At 37.2% G+C, this 16,896-nt stretch overlaps 1 protein-coding gene across 1 annotated transcript in view; it reads left to right on the top strand.

The window, feature by feature from the left end:
- Positions 1-15,964, top strand: part of cdh12a (cadherin 12a) — a 42,624-nt gene extending 26,660 nt beyond the window's left edge. The window contains exons 8-12 of the mRNA XM_039677939.2: positions 1,434-1,570; positions 3,681-3,802; positions 5,227-5,341; positions 11,220-11,471; positions 13,937-15,964. Coding sequence (XP_039533873.2) covers positions 1,434-1,570; positions 3,681-3,802; positions 5,227-5,341; positions 11,220-11,471; positions 13,937-14,466 — 1,156 coding nt within the window. The 3' untranslated portion in view covers positions 14,467-15,964. The remainder of the gene's footprint in view (positions 1-1,433; positions 1,571-3,680; positions 3,803-5,226; positions 5,342-11,219; positions 11,472-13,936) is intronic.
- The last annotated feature ends 932 nt before the right edge of the window (positions 15,965-16,896 follow it).

Below are 16,896 nucleotides of genomic sequence, written 5' to 3'. Positions count from 1 at the left end.
GACAGCATCGACGATTTCATTTTTTAATTCAAAGTTCGAGATTGTGAATTCATTTTAATCGATTTCGATGTAAAATCTACTATCAGCAAAGAGGAATTTATTTTATTTATTTTTTACAAGTAATGCATAAATATTCCATTAACTAATTTCATTACTGTTGCTTTTAATGAAAAGTTATGCTTTTAATAAAAAGTACACAATTTTTGCGTTTTCTCACCGGGAATGGGCTTGCTTGTTGGTTTTTAAAAACAAACAAACACACACACACACACAAAAAAAAAGCAGTTTTTGGCACATTTAGGCTCTTTCACACCAAAAGTGAAATAAATAAGCCACATGCTCACATTTAGTCTGCAGCTATACCTTTCACCTAAAACCGGTAACTTTTTCCACACATTTACTACATGGTGAATGGCACATAGTGCACTATATAGGGGATAGGGAACGATTCAGATGTAAATATGACAGTGTAAATTTCCATTTGGGAATGAAGTGTGAAGTCACATTAGTGTCACGCAAACTGTCGCAACTTGCACACAGTCTGCTCCGGTCCAGAAGCACAGAGTGGATCACATGCATGAGTAGGCACAGACCAGAACATGTTTCTTATCCATTTGAATTCTACACAGAATGCCATTTTTTAAAGCGATATGGAAGAGTTCAGGAGGAGAAACGGTTAGAGATTAGAAGAAAACAGCTGCTTTATTAAGCTCAACGGCTTGGGCTGACCTGTGATATAAAGTGATTTAATCCAAACTCTATTGGCTATGTGAAGAAAGGGGAGGAGCTGTTTGACATGTCCTGCCCTGTCTTCCTGTTTCAGTGAAAATTACATCCACCATTAAATGAAGCTGCACATTTCAAGGCACTTCAGTGGGCCTTTAACTGCATTTTCAAGTGATTCCTGGCACCACTGTGTGCAATTAAATCCATTTCACTTTATTTCGCCTTTCTGTCCTAACCAATCAGACATCAGCAACATCTGTCTCATCCGAGAATACTCAAGTAACCTCAATTGCCATAGCATTTACGAATGTATGAATGAGTTTTGAGCTGGTGTGACTGAATTAAGACGGGGACCAATTTGCATATTCATGTACAGTATATGAATGTATGTATTTTTTTAGTTACCACTGGTTACCAGCTTTCCTAAATACCCTATTTTGTGTTCGGCTAAATAATGCACATTTTCTTAAATGATGAAAGCGCTTTCATTTTTCTGGGAACTATCTATTTAAATATGCACGTAACTCATGCATAAATATGTGTGTTAAAAGAATATATCTACTAATCTTTAACTGGCATTATGATTAATCATGAATCATGAAACATAACCAAACATTTTATATTTAAATGATCTATACCAAAGTGAGCTAATTGAATGTAATTGATCCATTGTTTGTTGTTGTTGTCTTTGATCAATTGGTTTGTAGATATTCTATTGAGTGGAGAAAGGACTCGGAAAACCACTTTGACATTGATCCTGTTGAAGGAACTCTGTCTGTCAGTGAAGCCCTGGACAGAGAGAGAAAAGCTGAACACAATGTCACTGTTGTAGCAACAAAAGTTAGTAAGTATGATGGATTGTGTTTTATCCAGATGCAGATACAATATGACCAGCATAGCAGTTTTACAATTACAACTGTTCATTGAAATGAAGATGGTTGAATTTTTTTTTTAAAAAGACAACATCCCCATCTAGTGGAGAATAATGAAAATACAACAGTGCTTTACTTCTGGAGGCTTAAACTAATTTTAAAATCATAATTAAAAGCTCAGTCATGCTAAAATTAAAGAGATTTGTCAAGAGATCAACTGAATAAGTTAATTATGTATATTTCTACACCAAGCTGATTTTTTTAATGGAAGTTTATATATATATATATATATATATATATATATATATATATATATATATATATATATATATATATACAGTGCCTTGCAAAAGTATTCGGCCCCCTTGAACTTTTCGACCTTTTGCCACATTTCAGGCTGAAAACATAAAGATGTAAAACTGTAATTTTTTGTGAAGAATCAACAAAAGGTGGGACAAAATCATGAAGTGGAACGAAATTTATTGGGTATTTCAAACTTTTTTAACAAATAAAAAACTGAAAAATTGGGTGAGCAAAATTATTCAGCCCCTTTACTTTCAGTGCAGCAAACTCTCTCCAGAAGTTCAGTGAGGATCTCTGAATGATCCTGAATGTTGACCTAAATGACTAATGATGATAAATAGAATCCTGTGTGTAATAAAGTCTCCGTATAAATGCACCTGCTCTGTGATAGTCTTCAGAGGTCCGTTTAAAGCACAGAGAGCATCATGAAGAACAAGGAACACACCAGGCAGGTCCGAGATACTGTTGTGGAGAAGTTTAAAGCTGGATCTGGATACAGAAAGATTTCCCAAGCTTTAAACATTCCAAGGAGCACTGTGCAAGCAATAATATTGAAATGGAAGGAGTATCAGACCACTGCAAATCTACCAAGACCTGGCCGTCCCTCTAAACTTTCAGCTCATACAAGGAGAAGACTAATCAGAGATGCAGCCAAGAGGCCCATGATCACTCTGGACGAGCTGCAGAGATCTACAGCTGAGGTGGGAGACTCTGTCCATAGGACAACAATGGTCGTATGCTGCACAAATCTGGCCTTTATGGAAGAGTGGCAAGAAGAATGCCATTTCTTAAAGAGATCCATAAAAAGTGTCGTTTAAAGTTTGCCACAAGCCACCTGGGAGACACACCAAACATGTAGAAGAAGGTGCTCGAACTTTTTGGCAACAATGCAAAACGTTATGTTTGGCGTAAAAGCAACACAGCTCATCACCCTGAACACACCATCCACACTGTCAAACATGGTGGTGTCAGCATCATGGTTTGGGCCTGCTTTTCTTCAGCAGGGACAGGGAAAATGGTTCAAATTGATGGGAAGATGGATGGAGCCAAATACAGGACCATTCTGGAAGAAAACCTGATGGAGTCTGCAAAAGACCTGAGACTGGGACGGAGATTTGTCTTCCAACAAGACAATGATCCAAAACATAAAGCAAAATCTACAATGGAATGGTTCACAAATAAACATATCCAGGTGTTAGAATGGCCAAGTCAAAGTCCAGACCTTAATTTAATCGAGAATCTGTGGAAAGAACTGAAAACTGCTGTTCACAAACGCTCTCCATCCAACCTCACTGAGCTCGAACTGTTTTGCAAGGAGGAATGGGTAAAAATTTTAGTCTCTCGATGTGCAAAACTGATTGAGACATACCCCAAGCGACTTACAGCTGTAATCGCAGCAAAAGGTGGCGCTACAAACTATTAACTTAAGGGGGCTGAATAATTTTGCTCGCCCAAGTTTTCAGTTTTTTATTTGTTAAAAAAGTTTGAAATATCCAATAAATTTCGTTCCACTTCATGATTGTGTCCCACCGGTTGTTGATTCTTCACAAAAAATTACAGTTTTATATCTTTATGTTTGCAGCCTGAAATGTGGCAAAAGGTCAAAAATGTTAAGGGGGCCGAATACTTTCGCAAGGCACTGTATATATATATATATCCAATCCAGCCAAATTCCTTTTGTTTTTGTTTTTTGTTGCAATAATGTATTCCATGAAATGTCTCATATTTTTCAGCTTCCACTGATCATATTCATGGATAATACCTTGTTTGATCTTTCAGACAACCCCCTGCTGTCCAGCAAAGTTACTGTCACAGTCAAGGTGCTGGATGTCAATGAGTTTCCTCCAGAACTTGCCTTCATATATGAGACGTTTGTTTGTGAAAATGCAAAAGTAGGGCAGGTAAGTATGTGTGTGTGAAGATCTAGCTGTGCTTCAATTTGAGTTTCTATGCCTGTTGTTGGGTGCTGCAGTGAATTAATGTGAGAGAACTGTGCCTTGATCTTCTCCTTTCATTCTGAAAGAGATCTACTCCCAGTACAACGCTGCCTATCAGTGTCTCCCTATCCAGTCTTTTATACCAGGGAACGTAGTTGCCTTGCTTATATGTAGAAATGAGCGAAGTAGATGACACAACAAAGCCTTTTCAGAATTTACTAAAGATAGTCAACTGATCAACACAAACCCTTGAGGAGAAATTTTTATTATTAATTTCAATTTGATGGAAATTTCTCAAACAATTGAAATCTTAAAAACAGAAAAGTATTTTATTTTAAGCTGGATTATTTACATTTATAATTATAAATGTATCAGCATTTACTATATATCTGGCAATAATAGATATTCATGATGCATCACAAGTATGCTAGCAATTTAACACATATTTTTAAAAAGCTTCATATTTTAATAAATTTGGTATACGTCATATCTATTCTGAATTCACAAATTATTCTGAAATTCTTTATTTGAAAATGTCTCATAAGTGAAATGTGTAAATCTTAAAAAACGTAATTAAATATTTTTTTAATGTGTTATTTTACTAAGGATTCCTTTCGTATTACTTGCTAAATGTCTGACAATAATATATTTTCACGTTTGAAATACTTTCTTTTATCCCAGTTTAATATGCAGAGACAACTATAAAACCTCGAAAAGTGTAAACCAGCAAGACAGCAATATTGGAGCCAATAGCATGGGTCTGGGGGTGGGAGTTGGGACTATCTGTTGGTAAAGTGTTAAACCTGTATGTTTGAAACAAAACATATATATATATATATATATATATATATATATATATATCCAATCCAGCCAAATTCCTTTTTTTTTTTTTTTTTGTTGCAATAATGTATTCCATGAAATGTCTCATATTTGTCAGCTTCCACTGATCATATTCATGGATAATACCTTGTAAAAACATGACTTTTGTGATACCGTTTGGTGATTCTAATGTGGTCAGAAACAGAAAGTCCAAAATTAATCTTTATTTGCACACATTTCTAATACAATATAAAATAACTAAAGAGCATGGAAGATGTTTTTCTCTCTGCCATGTTGAATCCTGTCATTCTCTCAGAATGTACGGCTTTGTCATTAGAGGTTTATGAAGTTGACAGCGAACCAGTCATAAATTACGCCCCATGTGGTTGAGTCATAAAGACAGTTAGCAACCTCAAATGCTCCCTTTGAGGTTTTATGAGTCAAGCACGTCAGTTCTGTCAATCAAAATGACTACTGCTGTCTTCTGAACACTAGAAGTGCTTTTACGAACATGCAAGCTCTTTCCTGTGGTGTTTTATTTAGATCACTGTTCTGTATCTGTTCTCTAGGTGATTCAGATCATCAGTGCCACAGACAAAGACATGCCAGCTGTAGAGCACAGATTCTACTTCAAATCCCCCTCACAGACCAGGAACAGAAACTTCACAATAAGGGATTATGGAAGTAAGTTGGAATAACTTGTCACTTAAAGGTGCAGTGTGTGATTTTTAGCGACATTTAGCGGTTCGCTTGTGAGGTGCACTAAGGCCTCATGCCACTGCTCACCCCTCCCTTTCAAGAAAATATGGTGGCTAAAACGGGACAAACATATTGTCGTGTGGAGACAGCAGAGAATAGCCGGAGTAAACCAAGAGTACATTGTCACTGTTTCTTCACTGTAAAAAAATATTTTCGAGATTTGTTATCACAACATATGTTCTTTTGTCAAATCAACTTTATAATAATTTATTTAGTTGAGATAATTTATTATTTTGTGTTTCTGATGGTTAAATTAATCTACTTCATTGTATTAACTCACTTTTTCCAGTTCAATCAACTTAAAATTTTAAGGCAACCCAGGTTACTTACTTTTTTAAGTTAAACCAACAATATTTTTTTTACAGTGTAGTAATCACAACATTTTTTCTTTTGTCAAATCAACTTAAATAATTTATTTAGTTCAGATAACATATAATTTTGAGTTTCTGATGGTTAAATTAATCTCCTTCATTGTATTAACTCACTTTTTCCAGTTCAATCAACTTAAAATTTTAAGGCAACCAGGTTACTTACTTTTTTAAGTTAAACCATCAATATTTTTTTACAGTGCACAGTCCATTATAAACCATACCATGGGTAGAGTTTATAAAGCCATAGTCAGGCGAGGATCAAGAGTCTTAATATATAATATAATAATAGTAATCAGCTGATTGTCTCACAAACGTAACCAGCACATTTCTCCCCAAATAGCAAACCCATAATACAGCAAGGGAGAAGAACCACATGAAACTATGCAACTATATATATATATTTTTTTATAACAGGGTAGTAAAAGTTTAGCTGTCTAAATATGAGCTGTTACTGTCGGTGAGCTGGTTAAAGCATAAAGCCATTGTTTAAACTCGACATGTCCGCATTACATGAGACCAAAGGTGTGTGCGGCAAAAATGACATGATTGTAACACCGCACACGCTCCTCCGCATTTCCTAGAAAACACAATAGGCATTTACCTCACACAATAGGCTTTTTTTTCTCTGATTTTGAAAACTTTTCTTGATCGACTTAAAATGCTTCCAAGATCAACTTGTCCTGTAACGTTACTGTTTTACGGTCAATGACAAGAGTACTAAACGGCTGTCTCATGAACGTAACCAACACATTTCTCCCCACATAGCAAAGCCATAACACAGCGAGGAAGAAGAACTAAGTTACATGAAACAATCCAACTACATACACCACTGACAAGGGAAAAGTCACAACTCACCAGCGTCTAGCTAGTTTATGGCTAGCTTAGCTTTCTACTGCTTCTCTTTCAACGTAGTGACGAAACGCACTCTTTGACGATGTTTGTTCGCTGTCGGCTACGAGAGAAACATGACGTCACAATATTGTCGACCTTCAAAGAAGGGGGTGCCCGCGGTTATGTAGATATAAATGTCTCATTCTAAGGTAATAAAAAACATTACGACTTATTAAGTAAGTTATTTATACACCACTGAAACCAATAGTTATGGATATCATACTGCATTTCTGTTAATGGATACTCAAAATTTTGACACATTGCACCTTTAAAGGGATAGTTCACCCAAAAATGAAAAGTGTCGTCATTTACTCACACTTCATAGTTTTCTTAAACACTGTCTATAGAAACATGTCTATAGTAGATACCCAGATAAAAATCACGTCTAATAGTAAATACCCTGAACAGCATTTAAAGATGTGAAATATTGTACTAAAAGTTATTTTTTAGACGATATTATTCAGATAATCAACATACATATTGTGTGTGTGTGTGTGTGTGTGTGTATATACTGTATATATATATATAGAGAGAGAGAGAGAGAGAGAGAGAGAGAGAGAGAGAGAGAGAGAGAGAGAGAGAGAGAGAGAGAGAGAGAGAGAGAGAGAGAGAGAGAGAGAGAGAGAGAGAGAGAGAGAGAGAGAGAGAGAGAGAGAGAGAGAGAGCAGTATCTACTGGGAGAACAACTCTAAGCTACCAAACTAGTGCTGTGACATGAATAGTGGTCGCATCCCAGAGCAGCACATCTCCTCGTGATCCATTTGCCGCGTGAGCCTCGCTCTGTGCTCAGTCCACGGTGTTCTCAACACATGAATATCATCAATTGTGATTCGCAGAGACAGGGTCACTCAGGGCTATACAGCCAAACAGGCACAAGGTGTGCTTTAATGACTCCTACCTTGTCAAGAGAAATCCCCCAGCTAGCCAGGCGTAACAAACCTCTCATGACGGGGTCAGTCGACCTTCCAGGCGAGGACAAGCGCATCTCGACGTGTTGACTCAGTGCTATGAGCACCAAGCAAAGCCCTCACCGTCAGACCAACAGGCACCTGCTGTGTTTTCAAGCTTGGATGAAAAATATTTTCAATTTCCTCTGGGTCATGACAAACACTTGAACAGACACTTGAATCAAAGAGAGTAGTCTAAACTGACTTTGATGCTTCAAATTTCAATATGTATCAATCTGTATGCACACCATTTTCCTTATTTTAATTTATTAGTCAATAACATGTACGTCAATAAATAATTCTAAGCCACAAACCAAATTAATCAGCTCCAAGACAAATACACCATTATTTTTATTCAGAATTTTAGGGTATTATTTAATTAATATATATATATATATATATATATATGTTAAATTGATCTAAAGTCACAGTAAAAAAAAAATATATTTATATTGATTTAAAAGTTTTCTATTTTAAATAAATGATGTTCTTTTGAACTTTCTGTATCCTGAAAAAAATGTATAACCTTCCACAATTTTTTTAAAGCAGCACAACAGTTTTCAACATTGAGAATAAGAAATAAGAAATGCTTATTGAACACCAAGTGAGCATATAATAATTATTTCTGAAGGATCATGTGACACTGAAGACTGGTGTAGTGATTTTGAAAATTCAGCTTTGCCATCACTGGAATAAATTACATTTTAAAACATATTAAAATAGAAAACATTTATTTGAAATTGTAATAATATTAGCACAGCCTTGAGGAGCATAAGGGATGACTTCTTAGAAAAATCTTACTGACCCCATTGATTGTCAATCGCAATGCTTCATAGTAGACGGTAGTCACTGCTGAGTTCTGTTATCCTGATTAGGTTGCTGTGATTCTGATTGGTGGAGTTTTGTCTTTGTGGAGCTTTGGATTGTGTAGTTCATCACCTGGAACTTTGCATATAAATTATTTATTTTATTAATGAAAAACGTTTTTAAATGACTGATAGAACGCATAATAGGTCTCCTTTGAAAGGGTTCTGAAATCATTTTCTCAATAGAGAATGGGATTTTTAATTCCAGAGCCCTCATGAGTCTCCACTGTCAGGCCAGAGCATGCTAGTGTGTGCAAGGGCCAGTCGCATATTCATTGTCACTTCCGGGGCTTCCTCAGGGACAACGGCCAGGAGTTACCTGGTCTAAAGCCAGCCAACTGGGGCTTGAGGAGTGGTCATAAACAAAGGCACCTGAGTTTACCTGAATAAGGAGAGGGGCAAAAACGCTGTGAAAGTTTATTATTCCAGGCTACCAGCTAAAAGCAACATTTAGGCCTAAAACATTTTAAAACAATTTTCAGACTTTGACAGCTGTGAGTGTTTGAAATAACTTTCTTGTGATCCAATGGGAACTCTGATCACTGTGTGAGGCAGAAATATATGTAGCCTATATATGATGCTAAAGGCTACTTATGCTAAGGCAATGTCGGTTGTAGAGAGCCACTGTCCTGCAGTTTAACTCCAACCCTAATCAAACACATCTGAACAAGCTAATCAATGTCTTCAGGATTACTAATGGGTACATTTACACGACAACGATATACAGACAACACCATGGTCAAAATGATCCCCATTCACATTGATCCACGAAAACGACTAAAAACGCTGTATTCTGCTGCCAGGCCATTAGATTGGCGAAGATGAAACACTAGACTGAACACATAGAGCGTATGTGTGTGTCGCCATCGTCTTCAGAGATTCTTGTTTGTTGTTTACATAGAGAACTTTGCACTTTGAAACCCGTTTAACCCGATGTTATGCGACTAAAGCTTAGTTCTCACTACATAATTTTAAGCCCGATAATGCATCAATGAATGCATCAAAGACGCTTGCAGATGCCTTGCAGAGAAAAAAAAAAATCTAGCAGCCAGATATGCAGAGCTGTCACACGACTCAACCTCAGTGATGTCATGAGCTACAGCCAATCAGAGCAAGGCATGGGTTGAGGTCACCGGGTAAATCTTTTGTTCGCATTTTTTTTTTTTTTTTTTTGGGCAAACAGTTTGCAGCACTAGTTTCTGTCTGACGTCCATATTCACGTGTTGTGTTCTTCGTCTTCTTCACCTGGTATTGGCACGAGTGCTGTTTCGCGTCATTTTCATGGCAACGGACGTTGGTAGGTTTATAGCCTATATGCAGCCACCACGCTAGACATTATTATTATCAATGGAAGGAGATGTGTTATCCAACCATTAAGGAGAAACACCCAGGAACTCTGTGTCTTTCCCTGCAGCAAAACCTGTTTCCATTGCAGTTTTGCAAAATATTCATTTTTCAAATTTTCGAATGCGAGTGTAAAAACTTTCTTTTGCGATAAACGATAGTTTTTGCAAAATGAATGTGTTTCCATTGTGCGAATTTGAAAAAAAAAATAAGTATTTGTTTTACTTTAGTATTCTTTAGTATAGTATTTGGTCTGACGCACGCGTGATCTTGCGTTATTTCCTTCACTTCACGCATATGTTTGGTTGTGAAACATAGTTTGCAAACCATACACAAGATGTCAGCGATTCTTGTGTAAAACCTCCTGTCGCCGATCTGTCATTCAGTGTGAACATAGCAGCAACTGAATGTTCCCCCAAAACCCAGATAGTCACGCAGTGTAAAAAGAACAGTGATCTGAAAATCGTGCTGTGTGAACTCAGAGTTTTTTCAGGGATGGCAGGACAGTACTCTCCAGGACCAAAGTTGCCTACCCATTACAATAATAAATACACATATACGTGTATAGAACATCCCAGAGACTGCTTGAAGAGCGTAGACAAATACACCTTTAATTTGGGCTCATTGCTTGAGGTTCAAAGGCTATTGGCCCTGCCCGACATGTTTGTTAGCCTCGGCCCACACTGGCTATCTACAATGACATTGGGAAATAAAAGCTTTTGCTTTAGCCTGAGTAGTTTGAGTGAGTGGTCAGCAAGAAGTCATTTGGCAGAAACGTTTATACAATGTGACATACACAGAGTACACTTGGGGCCAAACAGTCCTCCTGGAATGACTTGGTATTAAGTACCTTGCTAAAAAACAAACAAACAAAAAAAATTGTGTGGGTCTAAGGGAAAACACTGTGCATATTTCAGCCTAAAGCTTAATTTAAAGGCTATATTACCACCTAACCAATAATTCCTCAGGATTATATTAATTGTATGGGTTATTCTGCAAATTAAAGTTATTGGCGGAAACGTTCTGATTGAGATTAAAACATCTGAATAAAAACAGCCTGAAGTGTTGTGCAGAGGCTCTTCTCAGAAAGGTAGGCTATCTAATGCTTTTCCCAGGAGTAACTCATCTTAGCTTGTTATCCCCTTAACCAGAACCATGTTTTTCTGTACTTATTTCCACTTCAAAGTGATCCATTTTTCTTCTTAATTCTGGAATTAGGCCAGTGTCTGTACTTCATGAATTCATAATATTCTGTCATGGAGAAATGTTGGAATGGCAGGTTATGATCCTTGGGAGCATGAGTGTGATTATCACTGATTATCGAAGAATCATTTATAGCCTCCACTAAATCTGCATTATACTTTCATGGTCTCTCGGTTTTCAGACAACACAGCTGGAGTGGCGACCAGGCGAGGGGGGTTTCGGAGGCAAGAGCAGAGCATGTACCTGGTACCGGTCGTCGTGGAGGACAGCGGATACCCGATCCAAAGCAGCACTGGGACGGTGTCTGTGCGGGTGTGTACCTGCGACACAGACGGCTCCCTCCTTTCCTGCAATGCGGAAGCCGTTTTCTTTCCCATGGGACTCAGCACTGGAGCTCTGATGGCCATACTGCTGTGCATTGTCATTCTGCTGGGTGAGTTATGCAAGTTTGTGTCCAACAGAATACTGTGGATTTTGGCAAGACAAAGAATAATGCATGTAATGTGCTAAAAAGAGAAGACATACGAAAAAAGCAGGGGTTTGTAGTTAATATGGTTTTTATTTCTCATTTTATTTGGCCCAGACACCGAAAATCATGGAAACAAAACAAAGTATCTAAAATCAAAAAGTAAATAAAATAAGCATTGGTTGTCAGAGTGCAACAAAGGGATCCAAATGCAAACGTAACTAAAATGAAAGTCTTTAAATGTTCAACAACACAGGCGGATAGCTGATAACACAAAACTGGAACTCAAAATAGGCTCTCCAGGAGAGAAAAACGAAGAACAGATGATTTTCTTAATCAGTAGGAACTAGTCCTAGTAGAAAGCAGGCCGAGCAGAGTTGGTTAGTCGAGGCCCACCACAGCAGCTGACAGGACACAGGTAGCAGCACTTTGACGAACGCTGCTTCACAAGACAAAGACAAGGAGATAATATGCAGAGAGTAACACACACAATAATCCGACACAGAACAGAGAGAGCAAACACCAGAAGTAGACAGAGTAATCAGACAAGACTAGAATTAGGTGTCACTGCAAATCAGCGCAAGCACTGATTTACATGATCAACAGGACTGGTGATGAATGAGTGGATTGGTTTGTGTTGGTGTGTGAGTGAGATGAGTGTGTGTAAGAGTGTGCGTGTGAGAGAGAGACAACCCAGATCCTGACATGGGTATTTCTTCAACTTCTGTGACATATCTCCTAGAGGTGGATTTTTATTAAAACTAGCTGATTCTTTCACAAAGAACAGGTACATGACTTTCAAATGCCTTTATACTGTATTACCATTCGTAAGATTCTGTCTCTCATGCTTTCCTGGCTGAAATCAGTTGTTTAAAAGCTTTCTGTTGAATTATATTTTAAAATGTAATTTATTCTTGTGTTGGCAAAGCTGCATTTCCAGCATCATTGCTCTAGTCTTCAGGGTCACATGACCCTTCAGAAATCATTCTAAAATGATGGTTTGGTGCTCAAGAAACATTTCTTATTAGTATTATTACAATGTTGAAAATGTTATACTGCATAATATTTTTTGTGGAAACTATGATGAAAAAAAAAATCAGGATTGACTAAATGAATAATTTAAAAAACAGCATTTGTGTAGAGATTGCATAAGTACTCTTCATATAACTTGTTAAGGGATTACTTGTATTGTACTTCATTTGCATTCACGTCACTCACATTTACAATGAGGCACGTTTTATCACATCAAAATATTTTATTTTGTATATTTAAGTTGAATGCTAGCTATAAAATGAGCATTAGCAAAACAAACGATTATTTTTAAACCCCTTTTGGTCATTTTTTGTGTCATTAATAACAACATGCTATTAAAAACAATGTGAGATGTGAAAATGTTAATGACTTTCATTTTTTGTGTCATTAATAACAACATGCTATTAAAAACAATGTTAGATGTGGAAATGTTAATGACTTTCAGGGAAAAAAAATACATTTGTTTTTTTATGTAAATACACTGTAGGACATTGTTAGTGGACAAATGAAATAAAACAGTGAAGATATGAAAGTATGGTTTTTGAGCCGAAGTGCCCATAGTTAAAGCATCACCCATATATTAACGTAAGTATGCACAACATTAAGTAGGGAATGTTGCAGGTTATGATCCCTAAAATTAAGAATAAATAAAATAAAGAATAAAAAAATGGAACATGAGAAATGAGAAACGCCTGAGGAAAAATTGCAATAAAAACACTGTATTGCAATAAGTACTAGGTAAGTGAATTCTGTTGCAGACAGTGCAGTGAAGTGATGTGCTTTGACTTCATATTGTCATTTGGCAGCATTACAGAAAAAAAGATTCCTTTATGCAACCACTTGGGGGAGCTGATGCAGAAATAATGATTCGAATGTGATAATAAATAGTATGTTTCTAAAGACTGGAAAACAACAACATGAGAAAACCTTCCCCTGATAACACACGCAGGTTAATTTATCCAAATTTTCCCTTTTGCTTCATCTGAAAGTCTGAATTTTTAGGTATAATCTTTCATTCTCACAGCAGCGCCTGTGTCTCTCCGTCTCTTTCTCTCTCACATCTTTCTTTGAGCAGAGTGGGGCGAGCGAGTACTATCTGCCTCAGAGGAGGGAGATGAAAGCTCAGAAAAACTACCTCCCCTCACACAACCGAGGCACTACGATGTTGACATGTTGGCATGTAAAAACTGCATTATGGCTACCCTCGGGCTGCCGTTCTCTTTAGTCTCATTTTGATAACCCACATCAGAAAAAAAAAAAAAGAAATCAGCTAATGACTCTGGAACATGTGACCAGCCCCTTTTTTTCACTAGTCTGTTGTCACTCAAAGGTCCTGTACTATATGTATGTCAATGTGCATTACGCCAGAAAATATGTTATGTGCCTCTGGTGTCTTGCAGTGATGGTGGTGCTCTATATTGGCCTGAGAAAACACAAGAAGGAGGACACTCTGATGTCGTCCAAAGAGGACGTTCGGGACAATGTGATCCACTACGACGATGAGGGGGGTGGGGAAGAGGACACCCAGGCCTTCGACATAGGTACGTTACGCAATCCCAAAGGCATCAAAGAGACGGCTCAGCTGCAAAAAATACGATCAGAGGATGAGCCTGATCTGGCTAGTGCGTGCGTGTCCAAAGAGGACAGCGAGGACATAAGAACCTACATCCATCAATGTCTTCTAGAGAACTCCACACCTCCGTATGACTCTCTGGTTACATATGCATATGAGGGAGAGGGTTCGGTGGCAGAGTCCCTCAGTTCCATTGAGTCTTGGGTTTTCGAACCCAAGGAGGATTACAGAAATCTCTGTGACTGGGGTCCCCGGTTTAAAACGCTGGCTGGGATATTTAAAGAGAATGAGTGTGAGGCCATGGAGAGGGTGGAAATCGAAGCACCTGCTGAGGCACTAAAGGACGGACTGAACTGAGAGGATTTTAAGGAGCTCTCTGACAAACACGACATTTATTAATTTCAGGAATGGTACTTAAAGAGATCGTCCACCCTAAAATGAAAGTTGTCATTGTTTACTTATTCTCACGTCATTCCAAACCTGTATGACTTTCTTCTGTGTAAAGGTGCAGTCACATTCGAGGAAAACATGTCGGCTTAATTTCACAATAGCGAGAATTTGTCAGTAGTCTTGTAATGAATGAAGTACAGTCTACACAGAAGTCACTTTCAAACTAAGCAACTTTCTGTTGGTCAGCATGTTGAATTTGTGTGACCAACTTGAAACTATAATGAATTCTGCATGGGGAAATATTTTGCCCATACGTGAAATTCCTGATCATATGGATTCCTATTGATATGATTGGAATGTCCATACAATGAAAGAAAAAAAAATTCAAACAGATTTGGAATGCCATGAGGGTGAGAAAATGTTGGCAAAATATAAATTTTGGGGTGAGTTGCCCCTTTAAATGAAGACGACGTGGCTTGGGAAAGACACTTTGACAAGGCTGGCTATGTGCCTTTCCTATACCTCATGCATATTTTACACTCTTCTGTTCATTATTTAGGGGGAAAAAAAGTGGAACTGTAATTTTTCTGATTGCATTTTAATGTCTGTTTTATACTTCTCTAAGTCAAAGAACCAAAAAAAAAAAAAAAACATCTTTGATATAAAAAGTGCCTCATTAACAGTTTTATTTATCTTTCAACTGTTGACAGTGTTTCTTTTGGCAATGATTCAAGCAAGGGAAGTCTATAAGCTCTGTGTACATGGACTAAGAGGAGGGGGAAACAATAGGATAAACATCACATTAAAAAAGTGTCACCCTTCTGGCTCTCCTTCCAAACATATTTACCAGCACTTAGCAGGAATTCTGTCAGGCCAATGCCCTGGACGTCAAAATCAGTAGAGCTCACATATGCCTCATGAACACATCTGTTTGGATCGCCCTCACAAACTGCCCCAGACTATGCTGCTTGCTTCCTGTCCTACAGGCCTCTGTCACTAGTTTGATTGCCACAGGCTCTGTGTGCCTGCTGTCTTCCTGTCTAACTGTTGTGGTGGTGCTCTGACATCACCCTACAGCGATTCTAGTGATTCTCTGTCGGCCAACCGAATTTTATTATCAGTCTCTCTGATAGAGGAGCTAATGAGACTTCTTTGTTGTCAAAAGAGAATTTGAAAGAATCTCTTATTTATCATTGAATATATTGTATAAACTTGTCTTTAACAAACCCGAATGGAAACTTTGGACAATAAAGTTGTTATATTTGTGATAAATGCTATTTGCCTTTTCCCCTCTTGTCTCAGATTAGAGTTTGGCCTGTTACATACCGCAGGCCTAGGCATATTTTTATATAAATTAAATATATTCACCGTATACTGTATTTCGTTTCATTTTTTATGTTTATTATAGTAAAACAGTAAAATTAGTCAAATTGAACGGGAGATCTGTCAGTCCATAAATGGGAAAACAAATCAGCTTGCTTTACTCCTTTGAAAAAGTAACACCTATATTTAAAAGTTGAATTAGGCTGAATTCAACATGAATTAGATGAAATCTGATTTATATGTGGAACCTAAACCTCAAAGTTATGATAAACTGGTTACATTTTCTGCATTCAGTCATAAAGGGCACCTAGTACGCAAAATTCACTTTTACATGCGTTTTAACATAAATCTGTGTTGGCAGTGAGTGTACACAACCACCCTATGATGAAATTTATATAAAACATAAATGCAGTGTTGGGAGTAACGCATTACAAAAGTAATACATTACAGTAACATATTACTTTTTGCTGTAAGGCAGTAGTGTAAGGCATTACTAATCAATTTTCAGTAATATTTTACTCGTTACATGTTCAGTGAGGCTTGTATTACAGTTGTATTACAGTGTATTTTCTGCTTTTACTTCTTAAAGGCAACAGACTATGTGAAAGTTTTAAAGCAGTCTTTTAGTTCCAGTTCAGAGCAGTCGCATCTGTAACATTGTTTTTTCCTCATAAATGCGAACACGAACACGAAAACTAAAATAAAATGAATATTTTAAGTTCTATGGAGACTGGAGAGCCAACCCTTCCTCATCCGATTTGCGCAGTGTAATTAACAGAATTACAAAAAATATATTTTGCCTCCTATTTTTTTGTCACGCATGAATGTGTGTCTTTTCCCTAATATTAAAAATAAAACATAGACTGATATTTGTCTAATGTCTGGAGTCCTTTAAGGAAGTAGCCTATTTTCAATACATGTATTTTCTGAGAATTTTTATTTCAAGTTTTGACTGCAAATGTCATCATGTCCATAATACTGGACTTCCCCAATTTTAAATAATTTATCCTCAACTAGTTTTGTGGTGTAGGTCCACGTATTTTATAATGTTAACTTCAAATAATACTAATAGCC

Source organism: Pimephales promelas, chromosome 5 (genome assembly GCF_988280905.1).
Source record: "Pimephales promelas chromosome 5, fPimPro1.hap1.1, whole genome shotgun sequence".
Lineage (NCBI taxonomy): Eukaryota > Metazoa > Chordata > Actinopteri > Cypriniformes > Leuciscidae > Pimephales > Pimephales promelas.
This window is presented reverse-complemented; position numbering and strand designations above follow the sequence as displayed.